Source organism: Hemiscyllium ocellatum, chromosome 2 (assembly GCF_020745735.1).
Source record: "Hemiscyllium ocellatum isolate sHemOce1 chromosome 2, sHemOce1.pat.X.cur, whole genome shotgun sequence".
NCBI classification, from domain to species: Eukaryota; Metazoa; Chordata; class Chondrichthyes; order Orectolobiformes; family Hemiscylliidae; genus Hemiscyllium; species Hemiscyllium ocellatum.
The window spans coordinates 90,533,260-90,555,954 of NC_083402.1; the positions used below are offsets into that span (position 1 = coordinate 90,533,260).

Genomic DNA, 22,695 nt, shown 5'->3' on the forward strand with positions numbered 1-22,695 from the left:
CCATACAGAGGGATAACTGTGTGGTAGCTCAACTTGGGGTCACATACCTCAGGTGAGGGAAGAGATTAAGAAAGAGAGTCCTTCATTGTAACATCAATCAGTGGGGGACTTGACCCCACACTTGTATTGGTCTGCATCACAAACCAGCTGTCCAGCCAACTGTGTTATTTGACTCCCTGATGGATCTTCCCTTCCTTAGGACAGATGGGCTTCAGATTGGTTCCACAGCTCGGTGCAACATAGAGGGCTGAAGGGCCTGTACTGCGCCGTAATGTTCTATGTTCTCAACCTCACCCTTCACCTGACACCAGGTTAAGCCATCTCCCACCAGGTGTATCCCTCTAATGAAAGAGGAGCCTTGTGGCCTGGGAAGGTTATGGTGACTTTACCATTGTAAAATGTATGCAGCTGTAAAGCAAGTCCCCACACATTGCATGCTCAATAAAATGAAATAAATAACCTTTAGATTTCATTGATTAAATGTGAGTATTCCTCAAAAGCGAATTCTTTGATTTCCCAGCCGTGAAAAATAAAGGACTAAAGGTAATTGAATGCAAACTTATGTTTACCGTCAGTCTAAAGGCCTTTGAGCATTTCTAAAGGCGACAGGCTGAAGGGCCTGTTTCCACACTGTAAGTAATCTATTCTAATAACCAAACAGTCACATGTCATTTTGTTGGTGGTTGTTAAATTTGTGAGAAACTTGAACATGTCGCCTAAGCTTGGAATTAACTAGGATTTAAACCTTTTTTCAGTTACAATAGTAGATATTTCATCTGCAAGGGATTAACAGTATACCTGACACATTAAATACCATGAGACTGGAGTCACAATGAACACAAAACTAATGATCAGACTGTTTTTTATGTTTATACTCATAAATGATTTCTTCTCTTGATAGCATTTGGTGGAAAGCTGAAAAGTCCTTTGCAGGTTGTCCTTGTTGCCACACATGCAGATATTGTAAACTGTCCCCGTTCATTTGGAGGGGAGTTTGGTTATGACAAAGATCTGTCACTTCTCAAAGAAATAAAAAGTAGGTAAGTAGCCAAATTCATCTGAATTGCCTTTCAAAGGTTTCATTTTCCTTGAGTGCCCTATCCATTCCCAGTTCAATTCAGTTGGGAGTATTTACAGGTGCAAACTTGTGCATTTGAGCCCGAGTCCAGGACTTGAGCATGTAGCACTCTAATGCAGAACTCCTGCAGTATCAATTATCGAAAGTGGCATTCAGTGGGGAAGATAGAAGAAATATAATCATTGTAATTCATTATCATAATCTACCAAGGTTGATTCATACTGATCTGTAACAGAATGTGATGCATTCATTATTTTCCAGAGCTTGAGAGAAAAGAATTGTGTGAATTATTTCTCTTTTGTTAGCACCTTTTCTATGAAGAATTCAGCTATACTTGTAACTCCATAAATAGTGACTGGAGCCACAACTCATTTTTAAAAATGGTGACTTTTTTCACATATTGAGGAATATTGTAATGATGGAACAATCTGGAGTATGCAGTAACGTCAAAATAATGTCCGTGACTGGTGGGCATTATTTAGTCTAAAGTTTTTGTGACATTATAACTGCAGAATCCAGGCTAACCTTCCAAAATTTCTCACCATTAGCCAGTTTGTTGTTTTTAAATGTATTTTTTAATGTTTATCCTGTTATTGAAGTTTGGTTTAATTTTATGATAAGTGTATTTATTTCTGATATACCTGGGTGGGAACCAGTGTCCTGTGATTTCAGTATTCCTTCCAGTAGCACTAACCTCCTTCTAAACTTTACTGATAAACTGCATTCTATCAGTATTGCAATTTGTATAATGCCCTTCTGTATACTTAGGTTTGGAAACGATATGCACATATCTGATAAATTGTTTGTGCTGGACACTGGTGCTTCTGGATCTAAGGACATGAAGCTGCTACGAAATCATCTGCTGGAATTAAGGAATAGTATTCTTTCTGTAAGTATCCTGTGCAACACTCTGTATGTATCGCAAATGTGAACACTTGCTCCAGAATGAGTGTAAGGATAGCCAGTTTAACATCAGTGGTGGGTAAGGTTTGAGAAGACATCAAGGAATGAGTTATGCATTGGAGTGATTTGTGTTAATTAAGGGGAGGCAATGCTGATTTTTTTTGAGTAACCTTAATCAAATGTTTTGAAATAAAATATAAAGTTGATAGGAAACATAGTAGACATTATCCAAATGGATTTTTGGAAAACATTTGATAAAGTATCTCGCAAAATATTGCTTAGCAAGTTGACTATGTTGGAATGAAGGATCAATTCCTGCTTGGATAATTAAAAACAAATTGGATTAAGGACAGAAAACAGCGTCATGTTGTTAGATGGTTTTTCATACTGAAGGATGGTAGTCAGCGATGTTCGCATGACAATAAAATACTGCAGAGCAGAATTGGTGGGCAAGTGACAGATGAAATTTAGTAGAGAAACCTGAGGTGTGTGTTTTGGTAGAAGGAATAGTGAGAATCCTATTCTTGTATGAGTTCTGTGCTTCTGTGAAGAATTAATACAGCATTAATGAGTGTATGGGGACAATGGAGCGATGCATATGCATATCTTTGAAAGTGAAAGGACATATTGACACTAAATAGCATCTTGGAATCCAGGTTCAAAGAACTAAGGCAGTTGAACCTTTACAAAGCTCTGATTAAGACAGATGTCCTGCCTTTAGGTTGGACTTGAGGGTCTTTGAGAGAGTGAGAAAAGATTTACCAGAAATATTCCACAGAGGAGGGATTTTAGCGATAAGTTTAGATTGGAGAAGCTTATGGTTTTCTCCTTAGAGTCAAAAATAGTTGGAAAATTTAATAAGGTGGACATGATTGTGGCAAGTTATTTCCCCTTTAGCTGATGCTAGAAAGACAAGGGCCTCATTTTTTAAGGTGTTGCACAGGACAAATAGGCAGAATGTAAGTTGTAATGACCTGGAATGTGTTGCCAATGAGGGTGGTGAATGCAGAGAAAGTTAATGATTTCAAAATAAAATTATAAGAGCTTGAAGAAATTAAACTTGCAGGGTTGTTGGGACAGAGTGGATGAATGGAACTTTATGAATTGCTCCAATGAGCTTGCTTAGACTTGAGCCAAGTGTCCACCTCCTGTGTCATGATGATTGTATGATTAAAGTCAAAAGTTACAATACTGGGGTAAATTTTGCTATGTGTGCTGGATGTTTCAGTTTTCTCATTCTCACAAGTTTTCCGAATTTTTGGGCAGCTCTCGATCTCAAAAAATCATTGAGAATATTTTCGTAAACTTGTGTGCTGTTTTTTATGTGCCTTTCTTCTCCCTTCTCAAAGCTGCTGATCTTTGTTTAAAGACCTCTCCATTGCACCACCTACAATACCAAGTGTAGGTGAACTGAGATCTTGAGTATTAGTGAGTAATAAAACTGGGAGGGTAATATAGAAAGCATATACTGTGCAAATGTGCATGTTTTATGAACAGAAGTACTGTTGTAAGCAGCATATAAATCAGTAACTAGAAATGTATCACAAATGTCAGTACTTGGGGAACTCGACTATTTTCAATTTATTGAAATAAATTGGATGGAGGACATTATATAGTAAACGTCAGAAAGTGAGTTATGAAGAGAATACACAGAAATTGCAAAAATATACTGTAGATTGAGTGGACAAGAATGTAATGGATGAATTATAATGTAGACAACTGTGAATTAATCCAAAAACCAAAAGAACTGTGGACGCTGGAAATCAGAAACAAAAGCAAAAATTGCTGGAAAAGCTCAGCAGGTCTGGTAGCATTTGTGGAGAGAAATCAGAGTGAACCTTTCAGGTCCAGTGACCCTCCTTCAGTCTGTTCTGAGGAAGGGTCACTGGATCCAAAACGTTAACCCTGGTTTCACAGTATGGATGCTGCCAGATCTGTTGAGCTTTTCCAGCAATTTATGCTTTTGTTTGTGAAGTAATCCACTCTGATAGGAAAATTGGAATATCAGAATTTTTAAAATGATATCAGGCCACAAAAATGTTGGTAATCAGAGGGGACCTGGGTGGCAAAGTTAACGTAATTACAACAATCAATCAGAAAAGCAAAGGGTGTGTTTGCTTTTAACATAAAGGAATGCGAACAGACTGGCCTATAAGAATCTTTGGAATTCTCTACCCCAGTTGTGAATGTTTAACTTTTCGAATATGTTCAAGACAGAACTCAATAGGATACTGGATACTATGGGAATCTAGAATACAGGGATAGTGTAGAATGGTGCAGCTCAGCTGGAAGACATTTTGAAAGGACAGGCAGGAAGGAAAGAGTCAAAAACCGAAATTATGGAAAAGCTAAGCAGGTCTGGTAGCATCCATGAGGAGAAAAGAGTTAGCATTTGGAGTCATCCAAATTTTAAAGTTGTTAACTTTTGGTTTATAAATACTGTCTTATACCTCTGTCCTACCATGTCTGAGGAAGGAGTTGAGCTCCGAAAGCTTGCAATTTCAAATAAACCTGTTGGACTTCAACCTGGTGTCGTTCGATTTTTGACCTTTGCTCATATGCACTGTTACAAATCATAACTCTACATAGGGCTGATGGAAGGAAAGGAAACTTTGTTTAAATCATCTAATTACTGGCCAGGTTGTACTGTATACACTGACTAAGCTCTTTTTCTGTCATGAGGCCAAACAGCTTCCTCATTTGATAAGTAAACATAAACAGTAATATTGTAACAGGTTTTGACATTTAATGGGCTGTGTGCATTGTCAGCATTAAAGGCAAGACATCCAGAAACTGACATCCGTGAAACTGCCAAATTTATGCTGAAATTTTTGTTAGTATCTATGATCTAGGTTTGAGGAATCAGCAGCTTAAACTTTCTACTGATAACAATTTAAAAGCTGCTTTTGATTGGTGTCATTGCAACAAACATTGAGTGCTAGGTCACAATGATCAATTGGTTTTGTTACCCACATTTTTGTAGTGTCCCATTTGCATTTAGAGGAATGCGAATATAACACTAAAAATCAAGTACAATGTCAACAGCAGGTTTCAAAGATTGTATCCAAATGCTGACATGGTTTTATTTGATCCCACAAAACCTCCAATTTTAGATTGTTTATCATATGAATGTATTTTCTACAGCACTCGAGTTAAAAACAATCAACAGTGACATGTGAACTTCACAGAATTTATTTTTGAACTTTTATTATTACTCCTTATTGAGATGTACTTATAGAAGGTTAACCGCTGTGCGCCAATCTTTCCAGCACTTTTCCTCTATTCCTTTCTATTTGTCCTGGGCAGAAACTAATCTGGGCATGTAGTTATTGGCACAATAAAACTATTTGCAAGATTTTGTGTTTTTGTTTCTTACAAGTAGAACTTTTTTCAAACTTGATATTTTACTTTATGATACTTGGTATTTACTCTTGTGTTGTCTTCTCCTCCTCTTTGTTTTCATCTTTTCTGGCAGTCCTCTCACTCTAATCTACCTTGTCATTTTCATTATCTCCTCTGTTTTGGCTGCCTCAGTAGCTGATATGAATGCCTGTGCTTTAATTATAATACTAAACTGTTTCCTGTGGAAGTAATTTCAAACTTTGAGCCACACCTGTTTATATAATAGGCCACATTTCAGCAACACGTGAATAATCTATTGCGCTCAGAGACCTTTTCTAACTGCAGTGAGTTGGTCTTACTCAGTGGTCAAAAGATTTCACAACTTGACTCAGTACCCTGGTTTAGCAAGTGAAAGGTAGTAAGTGCTTTCTCACTATTTGTAAACACTCTAGGAGTTACCCATGTCATGGTTGAGTTCAAAATTGATGCACTCAGTGGTCAAATATTTAGCTTCACTGTCACGCAGTATATTTTAAGTGAGTGTTTAAAAGCTGTTTGACCGTGGAGATTTCAAATCCAAAACTAAGGTGGGCAGCACGGTGCTTAGTGGTAGCACTATTGTCTCACAGTGCAAGGGACCTGGGTTTGATTCCACCCTCGGGCAACTGTCCGTGTGGAGTTTGCACATTCTCTCCGTGTCTGCGTGGATTTCCTCCGGGAGCTCCGGTTTCATCCCACAATCCAAAGATGTGCGGGCCAGGTGAGTTGACCATGCTAAATTGCCCAAAGTGTTCAGGGATGCCTAAGTTAGGTGCATTAGTCAGGGGTAAATATAGGGGAATAAGTCTGGGTCCGTTACTCCACGGAGAGTTGGTGTGGACTTGTTGGGCCGAAGGGCCTGTTTCCACATTGTAGGGATTCTATTAAATTCTATAAAAATTCCGGCATGATTGCTGCCTGTCAATTTTCCGGCAGGGATAATGAGGTAGTAGTAGTAAATTGAGCTCTGCTTAATTTTTCCCACCTTGAATTTCCTTACCTCAGCTAGGGAGGATAGTTGTCATTTCTCAGATTCTCATGCAGACAGGCATCGCAATAATATAACAAAAAAAAACCCCATGGATGCTGGACATCTGAAACAAAAATAAAAAGTACTGGAGGAGCTCAGCAGGTCTGGAGAAACTCAACAGTTATGTTTCACTCCCAGTGACCCTTCTCCAGCATCTTCTGTTTTTGAGATAAGCATCGCACCCTGGGTGTTACTCGTCTGTGTAAGTGTGCTGATCGCTTATAGAACATAGAACATTACAGCTCAGTACAGGCCCTTCGGCCCTCAATGTTACACCGACCCGTGAAACCAGTCTGAAGCCACATAACCTACACTCCATTCTCGTCCATATGCCAATCCAATGACCATTTAAATGCCCGTAAAGTTGGTGAGTCTACAACTGTTGCAGGCACAATTTCCACGTCCCTACTGATCTCTGAGTAAAGAAACTACCTCTGACATCTTCCTATATCTATCACCCCTCAGTTTAAAGCTGTGTCCCCTCGTGCTAGCCATCACCACCTGAGGAAAAAGGCTCTCACTGTTGACCAATCTAATCCTCTGATTATCTTATGTCTCATTTAAGTCACCTCTCAATCTTCTTCTCCAACAAAAATAGCCTCAAGTCCTTCAACCTTTCCTCGTAAGATCTTCCCTCCATACCAGGCAACATCCTATTAAATCTCCTCTGCACCCTTTCCAAAGCTTCCATATCCTTCCTATAATGCGATGACCAGAACTGTATGCAATGCTCCAAGTGTGGCTGCACCATAGTTTTGTACAGCTGCAGCATGACCTCATGGTTCCAAAACTCAGTCCCTCTAATAATAAAAGCTAACACACCGTATGCCTTCTTAACAGCACTATCAACCTGGCTGGCAACTTTGAGAGATCTATGTATATGGACACTGAGATCTCTCTGCTCATCTACACTAACAAGAATCTTACCATTCACCCAGTACTCTAGATTCCTGTTACTCCTTCCAAAGTGAATCACCTCAGACTTTTCTGCATTAAGCTCCATTTGCCACCTTTCAGCCCAGCTCTGCAGCTTATCTTTGTCCCTCTGTAATCTACAACATCCTTCAGCACTATGCACAACTGTACCAATCTTAGAGTTGTCTGCAAATTTACTAACCCATCCTTCTACGCCCTCATCCGTGTCATTTGTAAAAATGACAAACAGCAGTAGACCCAAAACAGATCCTTGCGGCACACCACTAGTAACTGAAGCTTGTAGTGTATTCAACAACTCGCGTTCCCTACAGAAGACACTGTTAATGTCTTTGGATGCTTTGAAAAGTTTTTGAATTTTGTCCATATAATATTTTAAGAGTTTTAATTTTAAAATTAAAATTGCTTCTAGTGCAAAAGCACCAGCACCTTATTGATGAAAGAACAAGGGGAGCAAAAGAGGCCTTTATCATTTGGAAACTCATTTTTAATGAAGTATCTCAATATGCTGTCCACTTAATTTGATGTATGAATGCCCTACTTCATACAGTCCTGAGCAATAGAAACCAGGAAAGATCCAGGCTAGGGAGAGACTGTTCAGTTCATTCAGTTCTTGAATGTTATTCATTAATTCTTGTTAAAAAGCTTGAGTAGACATCATGTGAAGGCAGAATGTGATGCTCCCATTGATTAGTAGTCAGGGGAATTCACTGGCTTGTGAAAGAAATGGTATCTTCAGGAAATTCAGAGGCTACTGCTGGTGAAAGATTAGTGTCCCATGGTAAGAACAAGGAGGGCATTAGGAAAATATATTTTACAGAGTTTGTATATTAACATTATTTTAATTGGCTGCAATTATTTCAACATATAATTTTTAAAGCCTGCTTGCAATGTTCCGTTATTGTATAAAGTAAAGACTAAGAAATGTAAATATTCTGAATTCATTTAGACTTGTCTACCCATGACATTCCTCTGTGAGAAAATCATCTCTATACTGCCTTCTTGGAGAAAACAAAATGGACCCAACCAGTTTATGTCATGGCAACAATTTGTTTATGATGTTCAGAACCAAATTAATCCCCTGGTGAGTGAAGAAGATCTGAGGGAAGTGGCCCAACAACTCCACAGTTTGGGAGAAGTAAGTGTGTTTTAGTCATTCATACAGAGTCAAATGTAGCCTCTGTTACCTTTACAATTAATTAATCATGATTGACAGTTTATTTTTCATGATGCTATTGCCCTACATTTGTGATTTTCAATTATATCTACTGTATTTTATTCATTATATGTAAACTACCAATAAAGTTCAGTCAACAAAATAGGTTCAATTGCCAATTTAATTGTGTTTTACGATTGTAAGATTTTGGGAATCACTTTAATTGTAACACCTCGTCAGTTACAGTAGAAACAGTTTGAAAATGTCAATTTAAAGCTTTACTCATCTTGATTAGTTGCAAGACTCATTCCAGGTAAAAGTTTATTTTCACAGAACTTATTAAAGTTATCATTGTAAATACAAACGATTGATAAAGGCAGTGGATTCAGTCAGTGCTTAATGGAGCACAGGCTTTCAATGGTCAATTTGACTGGCTGTACCTCTTTCTACTCTATTAACCAAAGTGTTCTCTTTTTCTTTATGACTGGTTCCACAGACATCGTTGAGGATGCTCTTGTCTTATTGTGCTAACATTATTGGATTTAGTTACACTTCAAAGTTTGTGCGAAGATTTGTAGCTCGGGTGCTTGTTGTAGTGGTTCTGTTCGCTGAGCTGGAAGTTTTTGTTGCAAACGTTTCGTCCCCTGGCTAGGAGACATCATCAGTGCTCTGGAGCCTCCTGCGAAGCGCTTCTTTGATGTTTCTTCTGGCATTTATAATGGTCTGTCCTTGCCGCTTCCGGGTGTCAGTTTCAGCTGTCCGCTGTAGTGGTTGGTATATTGGGTCCAGGTCGATGTGTTTGTTGATGGAGTTTGTGGATGAATGCCATGCCTCTAGGAATTCCCTGGCTGTTCTCTGTCTGGCTTGCCCTATGATAGTAGTGTTTTCCCAGTTGAATTCATGTTGCTTGTTGTCTGAGTGTGTGGCTACTAGGGATAGCTGGTCGTGTCGTTTCGTGGCTAGTTGGTGTTCATGTATGCGGATTGTTAGTTTTTTTAAACTTTGCATTATTCTCTCTCTTCTTGTTACATTTGAAAACAATTTCTCAAGGAAATGTGTGTCAATGCTTTGAGCTAAAATTGTCATGATCACATAAGACTGATTTAAACATGTTGTGCCCTTATCCAGTAGCTAAGCATGATTGGAACCCATTCTTCAGTACCGTAGAAGTCTGGTGTCATTTATACAAATGAGATGTCCTATCCAGCGAAGCTAGTTTTGAGTTTTCAGTATCTCAATAATGGGCATGTTGGTTTTGGAGAGGATACTCGTGTTGGTTCACTCTTGTTGGCACTGAATCTGGATGATCTTATGTGTGCTGTGAAAGTCGTGCTGTTTCGGTGCTTTGAGGTACTTGTTTAGTTGTCCAAGTCTTCAAAGCATTTGGAGCAAGGAGTCACTGCTGCCTGATAAGCCATGAAGTTAGCGGAGTCTTCCTAACCACTTAACGTGCACAACATTGCTTTTGTTGTTCCTGAAACCTCTTTAAAATTGTACTGTTTAATTTCAATTGTCACTCCCCATTCTTCCAAACATCTCACTCAACAATCTCACCTATCATTTATCCACCAATTTCATCAGCCTAAGTAGTCCTTACAATTTAGACCATAAGACATAGGAGTGGAAGCAAGGCCATTCATTCCATCACGTCCACTCTGCCAATTAATCATGGCTGATGGGCATTTCAATTCCACTTACCAACAATCTCCCCATAGCCCTTAATTCCTTGCAAGGTCAAGAATTTATCAGTTTCTGCCTTGAAGACACCAAACATCCCGACCTCCACTGTGCTCCGTGGCAATAAATTCAGCAGGCCCATCACTCTGGCTGAAGAAATGTCTCCTCATTTCCATTCTGAATTGACACCCTCTAATTTTAAGGCTGTGCCCACGGTCGTAGTCTCCCCGCCTAACAGAAATAACCTCCCAGTGTCCACCCTTTCTAAGCCAGGCATTATCTTGTAAATTTCTATTAGATCTCCCTCAATCTTCTAAACTCTAATGAATACAATCCAAGGATCCTCAACCAATCATCATATGTTAGGCCTACCATTCTAGGGATTATCCTTGTGAATCTCTGCTGGACACGCTCCAGTGTCAGTATATCCTTCCTGAGGTGTGAGACCCAAAATTGGACACTGTATTCTAAATGCAGCCTAACTAGAGTTTTATAAAGTCTCAGAAGCACGTCGCTGCTTTTATATTCCAATCTTCTCGAGATAAATGACAACATTACATTTGCTTTCTTAATCAACCTGCTAGTCAACTTTTAGAGAATCCTGGACTAGCACTCCCAGATCCCAGTACTTCTGCTTTATGAATTTTCTCACCGTTTAGAAAATTAGTCGATGCCTGTGTTTTTTTTCCAAAGTGCAAGACCTCGCACTTGCTCACGTTGAATTTCATCAACCATTTCCTGGACCACTGTCCTAAGCTTCTAAATCTTTCTGCAGCCTCCCCACCACCTCAGTACTACGTGCCTAACTTCGTATCATCAGTGAATTTCACCCCCTATCCCTTCAGCCAGCTCATTAATTGTCATAAAGATGTACAGCACAGAAACAGACCCTTTGGTCCAACTCGTTCATGCCAATCAGTTATCCTCATCTAATCTAATCCCACTTGCCAGCACCCGCCCCATATCCCTCCAAATCCTTCCTATTCATATACCCATCCAGATGCCTTTTAAATGTTGCAATTGCACAAGTCTCCACCACTTCATCTGGCAGCTCATTCCATACATGTACCACCCTCTGTGTGAAAACGTTGCCCCTTAGGTCTCTTTTATATCTTTCACCTTTCACCTTAAACCTATGCCCTCTAGTTCTGGACACTCCCACCCTGGGGAAAAGACTTTGTCTATTTATCCAATCCTTGCCCCTCATGATTTTATAAACCTCTATAAGGTCACCCCTCAGCCTCTGACACTTCAGGGAAAACAGCCCCAGCCTATTCAACCTCACTCTGTAGCTCAAATCCTCCAACTCTGGCAACATCCTTGCAAATCTTTTCTGAACCCTTTCAAGTTTCACAACATCCATCTGATAGGAAGGAGACCAGAATTGCACACAAAATTCCAAAAGTGGCCTAACCAATGTCCTGTACAAGCACCATATATAAAGTGAACAGCTGCAGCCCCAACACTGAACCCTGCGGGACCCCACTTGTCACCAGCTGCCATTCCAAAAAAGAACCTTTTATCCCAACTCTCTGCCTTCTGTCAGACAGCCTATCCTCAATCCTTGCCAGTAGCTCACCTCAAACACCATGAGCCCTCACCTTACTCAACAGCCTCCCACGAGGCACCTTATTAAAGGCATTTTGGAAGTTTAGAGAGATAATATCCACTGGGTCTCCCTGGTTTAACCTACTTGTTACCTCTTCAAAGAATTCTAACAGGTTTGTCAGGCACGACCTCCCCTTACTAAATCCATGCTGACTTGTTCTTTTCCGACCTTGCACTTCCAAGAATTTAGAAAGCTCATCCTTAATGGTGGATTTTAGAATTATACCTGCAACTGAGGTTAGGCTAATCAGCGTATAATTTTCCATCTTTTGTCTTGATCCTTTCTTGAAATGGGGAGTTACAACAGCGATTTTCCAACTGTCTGGGACTTGCCCTGACTCAGTGATTTTTGGAAGATCACAGTCACCGCCTCCTCTATATCCTCAGCCACCTCTCTCAGAACTCTATGGTGTAGCCCATTCAGGCCAGGAGATTTATCGATTTTCCGACCCTTTAGCCTTTCTAGCACTTTCTCTTTTGTAATGGCTACCATACTCAACTCTGCCCCCTGACTCTCCTTAATTGTTGGGATATTATTCATGTCTTCCACTGTGAAGACTGACAAAGTACTTATTAAGTTCTTCAGCTATTTCCTTATCTCCCAGCACTAAACTTCCAGCATCAATTTGATGCGGCCTAATGTCTACTTTTGTCTCTCATTTGTTTCTTATGTATTGAAAGAAACTTTTACTACCATTTCTAATATTACTGGCTAGCTTACCTTCATATTTGATCCTCTCCTTCCATATTTCTCTCTTGGTTATCCTCTGCTTGTTTTTGTATTCTTCCCAATCTTCTGATTTCCCAGTGCTCTTGGCCACTTTATAGGCTCTCTCTTTTTCTTTGATATATTTCCTGACTTCCTTTGTCAGCCCGGATAATTTTTTTTTTCTTTGGAATGAACCTCTGTACTGTGTCCTCAATTACACCCAGAAACTCCTGCCATTGTTGCTGTACTGTCTTCCTCATTGCTTCCAATCAATTTTTGTCATACCCCTGTAATTACCTTTATTTAACTGTAATACCATTGCGTCTGATTTTGCCTTCTCTCTTTCAAACTGCAGACTGAACTCTACTATATTATGATCGCTGCCTCCTAAGTGTTCCCTTACTTTTAAAATCTTCTTTAATGTCTAGCTCATTACATAGCACTAAGTCCAGAATAGCCTGCTCCCTTGTGGGCTCCATCACAAGCTGTTCCAAAAAGCCATCCTGTAAGCATTCCATGAATTCCCTTTCTTTGGATCCACTGTCAACATTATTCACCCAGTCCACCTGCATGTTGAAGTGCCCCATGTTCACCTTGATCTTGCCTTTCTGACATGCCCTATTTATTTCCCAGTACATCTTGCAACCCTGGTCCTAACCACTGCTTGGGGGGGAGGGGGGGTCTGTAGATAACTCCCATTATGGTCTTTTTGCCTTTGTGGTTCCTCAATTCCACCGCACAGACTCCACATCATCTGACCGGACGTCATTCAGTGCCATAGATTTAATCTCATTCTTAACTAACAAGGCAACCCCGCTCCCTCTACCCACCTCCCTGTCATTTTGATGAGTTGTAAATGCTTGGATGTTTACCTGCCAGTCCTGAACCCCCTGCAACCACATCTGTGATGCCTACCACATCATAATCATTCACGATGATTTGTTCCGTTAATTCACCTGCTTTGTTACGAATACTATGAGCATTCAGGTAAAGCACCTTAATGCTAATGCATTTTTCAAGTTTTGTGTCATGTATAAATTTTGAATTTTTGTTCTCTAATGTGGATTGAAAAAAGCTGTGGTTCTAATAGCAATCACGGGGGGACCCCAAAGAAAATTATTCTACAGTATGAAAAATAATCACTCAGCACTACTTTTGTTTCCTATAACATATCCAGCTTTGTATTCTTCCTAATGTTGCTTTTTCCATGGATCTCAATATTGTGAACAAAGCTACTTCATGGCATTTTATCAAACACCTATTGGAATGCCAAATATATCGACCATATTTCACTGTTCGACGCGCTCTCACTTCATCAAAAGACTCAATCAAATTGGTTCAAAATGATTTGCCTTTGACAAATTAGGCCATACTTGTCCAAATTACTGTTGTTTTGGACCAGTTTATTGCTTCTAAAAGCTTTAAAAGATGGTGAGATATTCTTATACATTCAGTCACTGTGTTGTCTTGGGAAATACAATTCTAAAGGATTATAAGAGTCATAAATTTAAATGCATCTTGTTACAAAGTTATCTCTAACATAAAAATACTTTTAATCAAATATAATTTTTTCTCTACTAAAACACCATACACTAAAATAAAGCCAATGTAGAATGCATCTGCTATGTCGTCGTCTTCCTTCGTGCAGTCAATCTTTTCTCGCCTTTCTTTATTGACAACCCCAGAGCCTGAGAATGTGAGCCCCTTCAGTCTTACAGATTGAAAGTACTTGCATTGTCACCAAGTGAAATCCCTTGACATACTTAGAGTCATAGGGCCATAGAGATGTACAGCACAGAAACAGACCCCTCGATCCAACTCATCCATGCCAACCAGATAATCCAACTTCATCTAGTCCCACCTGCCAGCACCTGGCCCATATCCCTCCAAACCCTTCCTATTCATATACCCATCCAGATGTCTTTTAAATGTTGCAAATGTACTAGCCTCAACCACTTCCTCTGGCAGCTCATTCCATACGTGTGCCATCTCTGTGTGAAACAGTTGCCCCTTTGGTGTCTCTTATATCTTTCCCCTCTCACCCTAACCCTATGCCCTCTAGTTCTGGACTCCCCCACCCCAGGGAAAAGACTTTGTCTATTTATCCTATCCATACCCCTCATGATTTATAAACCTATATAAGGTCACCCCTCAGTCTGCAATGCTCAAGGGAAAACAACCCTAGCCTATTCAGCGTCTCCCTATAGCTCAAATCCTTCAACCCTGGTAACATCCTTGTAAATCTTTTCTGAACCCTTTCAAGTTTCACAACCTCTTTCCAATCGGAAGGAGACCAGAATTGGATACAATATTCCAACAGTGGCCTAACCAATGTCCTGTACAGCTGCAACATGACCTCCCAACTCCTGTACTCAGTACTCTGACCAATAAAAGAAAGCATACCAAACACCTTTTTCATTATCCCATCTACCTGCAACTCCACTTTCAAGGAGCTATAAACATGTACCTCTTTGTCAAGTGAAGCTAAGCAGAGTCACATGATATGAAAGGAATAGATTGTATAGGTTATAGTTAGGCAGAATAATATAACGTTAGGTTAATAGATGAATATGTTTTGATCATGTAATTATAAATAAACTAAACAATTCTAAAAGAACAATCTCCCTGTTAATCCTACATTCTCTTCCCTTTACACTATCACTATTCAAGTCTATCTTAAGTTATCTTCCCAAAATTTGGTTATGTATAGAATATGTTCAGTACTGTAATGGCACTTTTATTCCTTCTTAACTTATTTTGTCCTTGACTATTTAAGCATCCTCTCTCTCCAGCACTTTCCAATTGCATTCTCAGCCAATACTTCTACCTCTCCCATTTCCTTTCCCAAATTTCCTATCCTATGTTTAGCATCTGGTCCTGCCCTTCTTTGAGATAGATCTCCGTGATTGCAAAAACATTGTATTCCCAGGTTTGTATGGGAGTAGATCTTCCGTTAGCTCATGTTCACAGCAGTTGGAAGTGAATTCTCAAAACCTATTCTAGCCCTGAAAATGATAACAGTTGTGATTTTGTTACATTCTTCTGTTTTTTCCAGCACTCCAAGTGATCTTGCAATGACATTTTTATAGTCAATAGATTGTTTCATTGTAAATCACTCAAAATGAGTGAAATTAGAGAATAGGTGTGGTGTACTCATTGAATTCTCAAAGCCTATCCTAGACCTGAAAACAATAACAATTGTGGTTTTACTGCATTTTTATCATTTTTCACAGTACTCTTAGTAACCTGGTAATAGTTAAAAATCAACTAGGAGAAAGTGAGGACTGCAGATGCTGGAGATCAGAGCTGCAAAATGTGTTGCTGGAAAAGTGCAGCAGGTCAGGCAGCATCCAAGGAGCAGGAGAATCGACGTTTCGGGCATGAGCCCTTCTTCAGGAATGAGGAGGGTGTGCCAAGTAGGCTAAGATAAAAGGTTTGGGGGATGGGTGTTAGGAATGCGATAGGTGGAAGGAGGTTAAGGTGAGGGTGATAGGCCAGAGAGGGGGTGGGGGCGGAGAGGTCGGGAAGAAGATTGGAGATCAAGAAGGCGGTGCTCCCCCACCACTCCCTCCGTGACTCCCTCATCAAATCCACATCTCCCCTGCCGCCCCCCCCAACCCAACCTCCACTCCCGGCACCTTCCCCTGCAAACGCAAGAAATGCAAAACTTGCACCCACAACTCCCCCCTCACTACCCTCCAAGGCCCCAAGGGATCCTTGCATATCCATCACAATTCACCTGCACCTCCACACACATCATTTACTGCACCCGATGTGGCCTCCTCTACATTGGGGAGACAGGCCACCTACTTGTGGAATATTTCAGAGAACATCTCTGGGACACCCGCACCAACCAACCCAACCGCCCCGTGGCTGAACACTTTAACTCCCCCTTCCACTCTGCCACGGACGTGCAGGTCCTTGGCCTCCTCCATCGCCAGACAATGGCAACACAACGCCTGGAGGAAGAGAGCCTCATGTTCCACCTAGGAACCCTCCAACCACAAGGGATGAATGCAGATTTCTCTAGCTTCCTCATTTCCCCTTCACTCCCCTCCCCACCCCCCCACCTTTTCTCAGTTCCAACTCTCAGACTCAGCACCACCTTCTTGACCTGCAATCATCTTCCCAACCTCTCCGCCCCCACCCCCTCTCCGGCCTATCACCCTCAACTTAACCTCCTTCCACCCATTTCCAACATCACTCCCCCAAGTCCCTTCTCCCTGCCTTTTATCTTAGCCTGCGTGGCACACCCTCCTCATTCCTAAAGAAGGGCTTATGCCTGAAACGTCGATTCTCCTGCTCCTTGGATGCTGCCTGACCTGCTGCGTTTTTCCAGCAACACATTTTTCAGCATAGTTAAAAATCACACAACACCAGATTATAGTCCAATGGGTTTATTTGGAACACTTATGCTTCCAAGTAAATCTGTTGGACTATAACCTGGTGTTGTGTGATTTTAAAATTTATCTACCCGAGTCCAACATTGGTACCTCCATATTATAATATGTCATTTACATGTTTCTAGTCAATAGTTTCACTTTAAATCCTCAAAATGAATGAAGTTAGAGAATAGACTTGGTGTTCTCATTGAAATGAGTATCAAGATTCTAACTCACGGTTGCCCAACTTTTTTGGTTAGGGAACATTCCACTTGAAGAAAATTTTCAGGAAGGCAAGGTTTTCCTAACAGGAAAGATGAGCTTCAGCAAGATAAACAATGCCACAGCATCAGATGGATAATTTAAATTAATAAAAATGACCATTTATAAAGGACCAACAGCAGAGCTAACTAATAAAACCCACGTATCTTTGGCTAAGAAGCAAATGTAGAAAGAGAAAAAAAGACAAGACTCAAAGACTTCATCAAAGGAATTGGAACTGGGTTGAGCTAAGGAGTTGGGTTTACTGTACGTAATACTGACCTTACTTTACCACTGGGGCACTTTCAAATCTGGCCTCAGCAGCATTTACATAAAAATGGAGTTGGGAGTGGATTGTCTTTCAGCCTGTGTTTGCTTATCTCGCAGCCTGTTCCATGGAGAGAGTTTTGGGAAGGGAGGAGGAGGAAAACAGGCTTATTTTCAACTCAGTCGCACTGTCCCTCCTATCCTTTGCACCCATCCTCTCACTCGCGTCTACCTGCCAATCCATGGTGCACTTCAGAAGAGTACCATATTTCAGATTTGCATAAAATAACTTTGAAATATAAAATTGCCATTGTTGATGTATTTACAATCTACTGGGACATAAAGTGGCCATTGTATTGCACATCCTGTTTCTTTGCATACGTAGCAAAAATACATGGGAACTTATCAATAGTGAGCTCAGCATTCTAGACAACAATTTAAGTTGACGCTACTGAACTCACTCATGTAAGAAAACCTGAGACTTTCCATGAGACTTGCTCCATGTATCACAGTACACTGTATCATGAGTACTGAACCCAACATTTGCCTTAATACAACAAATTGTTGATCTCCTTATTGTATCAGTACAATGGGAGTGCAACAAATTGACCAGTTCGAAAGGATGGTTTGCAATAATTCTGTAGTTAATTATTTACTGTGTCTTTTTGCAATTTCAATTGACCACTGTGAGTGTGTACCTGGCAATTCATCAATCTGACACTTGTGATTGCTGTAAATGACAAAAGCAGAATGAAAAAGATCTTTGGGATGTGGGAGCCAGGTAGGTAAACATGATTTCAACTCTTTAGTTGCATAGAGCGTAAATGAAGCAGAGACTATTTAGGCCAGTTGCTACTGTTTGCACTGTAACTTTCATATATTTTAATATATAACAAAATTATTTTCCATGTCTAGTCTTTTAACAAATTCAATTATATTTTTTGTAAGAATGTGCATTAAAGACAGTAAATTTTAACATAGATTTTTCTGCTTGAAAGCTGGTATTTGAGTTTATTACACAGCACAATCAGCACATTGCTGATAGCACTGGTTACTGAAAACTAAAGGTCTTCAAATACCCAAATCCTTATAATGCCATAAACTACCATTTGCTCATTTCTAAACTTTGTGCCTCTGTGCTTTCCCTGTGCATGCTTTTAACAGTTTAACATATGCACAGCTTGCAGACAACTGGGTATTCCTCACTAGTATTTAAATAAGAATTCTGTATACTTCATAATAAACGGATGAATCTTGGATTCCACCAAAGAATGTTGCTGAAACATATTTTTAAATGCATCATGGCTTTTCTAAGATTCCTGTCTAGCATACAGAACCAATGAAGTGAGCAAAATAGATGTTGGCCAGACACTTTTGCCCCAGTTTAGATAATGGGAGAAAACATAAGTTGAAGTCTCAAATGCAGCTTTAAAATGGAACAAAAACAGAAATTGCGAGACAAGTTGAGCAGATCTGGCAGCATCTGTGGAGAGAAATCAGAGTTACTCCTTTAAGTATAGTTTTCTGTTCTGATCAAGGGTTGCTGGATCTGAAACATTAACTCTGATTTCTCTGCACAGAAGCTGCCATCCATCACACCCCAGCTCCTGTAAATTCCTCATTGCCTGTAATTGTTGTTCCAACCAATCCATGCAATCCAATAGGATTTGCAACTAAATGCACTTCCTACAAACGTAATCATCGGCAACACGGAAACTTTTCCTAATTTCCCACATCTGACAGGAAGAGCACGCTGCTAAAGGCCATCTTTGCACTTTAACAATCTACAGACCCAGAAAGTAGCACAGTCTTACTGCTCTAAAAACACTGCTCCAGGATAACTTCTTAGCTATGTTTTATACCTTTACAGTTTAATCAAGGTTCAGATCTCAGTATAAACATGCAATTGAGAAAGAATCTACTCTCTTCACTATTGTAGATTTACAAAAACAGTCAGGTTACACTTTAAAAGCCAGCCACTTAGCTGCTGTTGTGCTGTGAGCTCCACACAGGTTTCTCGGAGATCAGCTGTGAATTTCACTGTTTGCTTATTATTCTTAAATGAACTCCAAACTCCAGAGATACTTGAAACCAAACAGCAGAGGCAGTCAGCTGTGCAGATTCACTGCTATGTCAAACATCTGTGCAAGTTTACTTCTCTGTTTGTTTCACTTCCCAAATGGTCACTGCTTTGTCTGTCTTCCTCCTTTTTAAAGTGCTATTGTTTTGATCTATTTTTCCCCAATGTTCCAGAACAATGCAAGAGCTTATAAAACAGTAATAATTACTGCTCCTAGAATTTGAAGACGATCAGCTTGAACGCTGAAAATACCTCAAAAAAAGGAGCAGCTCCTACAGCCACATTTTGTCCTGTCCTCCATCTGAGAATTTCCGGAATCCTTCCTTGATTTACATTACTTTCATTTTAAGCGAACGCATAAATATGTTAACATACGTTTGTGATGGAATACATTCAGCATCAAAGTTCAATTGCAAAACACCAAAGATTGGACAAGTGTGAATTAATTTAATTAACTAATGATAACTGGAAGCTGCATTCTTTGCTTTGTTTTTTCAGCTCTATTTCCATTTTATAGTTGTACTTTTCATATTGAAATGTTTATAATAATGAATATAGCAGGAAGTGAAAGGTCAGTTGATTTTGTCGACAGGGAGCTAATGCTGAAGTGTTTGTCTCCATTTTGTTAGATCCAACACCAGATATGTAATATATCTTTAAGAGACAGACTTATCACCATGTAACGTAATGTAGAAACTCTGTCCCTATCTTACTGAACTCCTTTTTTTTTCTTACAGCAAGTCTTACTGAGGAAAGCATGCCAAAGTACATCCAAGTTGCTCAGGTTGAGGGCCTACATGCTTGTGTTTGTGATTGTGGTGTATGTATTTAAATATATTGAAAGGTGTAATAAACATTAATTGAATTCTTCAGTACTACATAATTCAACCTTGTTTTACGGAAGCTAACAAAAGTATTACATAGTGATGTCCTGCTAATATCACAATCACATACCACATCACTTCCTGTCTTGTCCTGTCCTGCAGCTATAGTAGTAATGCCGCCATTATTGCTGGCAGCTGTCATTCTGTCACTTCGCAGTGATATGGCATTGCAATTCAATATAAAATAGGGGTACAATTTTAAAGTGAATGCAGGCACAGAGGGACCTCAGTGTACAGATCGCTGAAGATGCCAGCACAGGTAATAATCAGGTAATAACACATACAGTGCCCTACCCTTTATCAACAGGGTCATGGAGTAAGGAGGTGATGTTGAACTTGTATAAGACACTTATTAAACCTGAGCTGGAGTATTATATATAGTTCTGCATAACTTATTATAGGAAAGATGCCATCTCATTGAAGAGTATGTAGAGTGATTCACAAGAACAATTCCAGGGATGATAAATATCAGTTATAAGGATAGATAGAAGAAGTTGGCTCTGTTCTCCTTGGAGACGGGGCAGCTGAGGAAACCTGGTAAAGGTTTTCAAACTCATGAGCAGGCTTGATGGAATAGATAGGGAGAAACTGTTCTGCCTCTTAACAGGATAGAGAACTATTTAAAAAAAGAAAACAGAAGTTGCTGGAAAAGCTCAGCAGGTCTGGCAGCATCTGTGAAGAGAAATCAGAGTCACCGTTTCGGGTCCAGTGACCCTTCACCAGAACTGATGGTAGCTAGGAAAATATGGCTTATATGCAGAAGATCGGATGGGGCTAAGGAGTAAAGAGTAAATGATAGGTGAGGATAATAAACTGGCTAGCTGGGTGAATAGCTGTTAATGGAGACTGTCGGTGACTAACAATAGGTAGTGTGTAATGCCAGACTCTGTGATTACAAGGCCTGGTGTGTGTGTAGATGTTGGTGTGGAATGTGGTAAGGGGCTAGGACATGGGAGAGTTCAGCCCCTAAAATTATTGAACTCGATATTGAGTCTGGGAGGGCTGCTGTGTCCCCATGCAGAAAATGATTTGTTGTTTTACCAGCGTGCGCTGCTCGTCACTGGAACCCTACAGCAGTCCTGAGACAGAGATGTTGGCCAGTGATGCAGGCAGCTGGAGGCTCAGGGTACCTTTTGGGGGTAGATTATAGATGTTCTATGCTTCGTTTCCCCAATGTAAAGAAAACCACATTTTGAACAGTGAATGCAGTGGACTAGATTGTAAGAAGTGCAGGCAAAGTGTTGCTTCACCTGGAAGCTATGTTTGGGCCATTGGATACTGAGGAGGGAGGAGGTAAATGGATAGGTGTTACACCTTCGATTGCAAGGGAAGGTACTGTGCCAGTGGTAGTGAAGGAAGAGTGGACCAGTGTGTTTCAAAAGGAATGGTACCTGCGGAAGGTGGACAAGGGAGGGGAGGGTATCTGGTGGTGGCATCTCGCTAGAGTCATAGAGATATACAGCATGGAAACAGACCCTTCGGTCCAACCCGTCCAAGCCAACCAGATATCCCAACCCAATCTAATCCCACCTGCCAGCACCCGGCCCATATCCCTCCAATCCCTTCCTATTCATATGCCCATCCAAATGCCTCTTAAATGTTGCAACTGTACTAGCCTCCACCACATCCTCTAGCAGCTCATTCCATACACGTGCCACCCTCTGCATGAAAATATTGCCCCTTAGGTCTCTTTTATATCTTTCCCCCTCACCCTAAACCTCTGCCCTGTAGTTCTGGACTCCCCAACCCCAGGGAAAAGACTTTGTCTATTTATCCTATCCATGCCCCTCATAATTTTGTAAACCTCTATAAGGTCACCTCTCAGCCTCCTCTGCTCCAGGGAAAACAGCCCCAGCATGTTCAGTCTCTCCCTGTAGCTCAGATCCTCCAACCCTGGCAATATCCTTGTAAATCTTTTCTGAACCCTTTCAAGTTCCACAACATCTTTTTAATAGGAAGGAGACCAGAATTGCATGTAATATTCCAACAGTGGCCTTAGCAATGTCCTGTACAGCCACAACATGACCTCCCAACTCCTGTACTCAATTCTCTGACCAATAAAGGAAAGCACACCAAATGCCGCCTTCACTATCCTATCTACCTGTGACTCCACTTTCAAGGAGCTAGGAACCTCCACTCCAAGGTCTCTTTGTTCAGCAACACTCCCTAGGACCTTACCATTAAGTGTATAAGTCCTGCTAAGATTTGTTTTCCCAAAATGCAGCACCTCGCATTTATTTGAATTAAACTCCATCTGTCACTTCTCAGCCCATTGGCCCATCTGGTCCAGATCCTGTTGTAATCTGAGGTAACTCTCTTCAGACGGTAGAAATGGCAGCTAATGAT

The 22,695-nt window shown here is 40.4% G+C and overlaps 1 protein-coding gene across 6 annotated transcripts in view; it reads left to right on the top strand.

The window, feature by feature from the left end:
* dapk1 (death-associated protein kinase 1) overlaps window positions 1-22,695 on the top strand; it is a 253,471-nt gene that overhangs the window by 206,074 nt on the left and 24,702 nt on the right. For all 6 annotated transcript variants that reach the window (XM_060838328.1, XM_060838343.1, XM_060838320.1 and 3 more), the window contains 3 exons: window positions 902-1,040; window positions 1,847-1,967; window positions 8,275-8,463. In XM_060838328.1, the coding sequence (XP_060694311.1) occupies window positions 902-1,040; window positions 1,847-1,967; window positions 8,275-8,463 (449 nt within the window). The remainder of the gene's footprint in view (window positions 1-901; window positions 1,041-1,846; window positions 1,968-8,274; window positions 8,464-22,695) is intronic.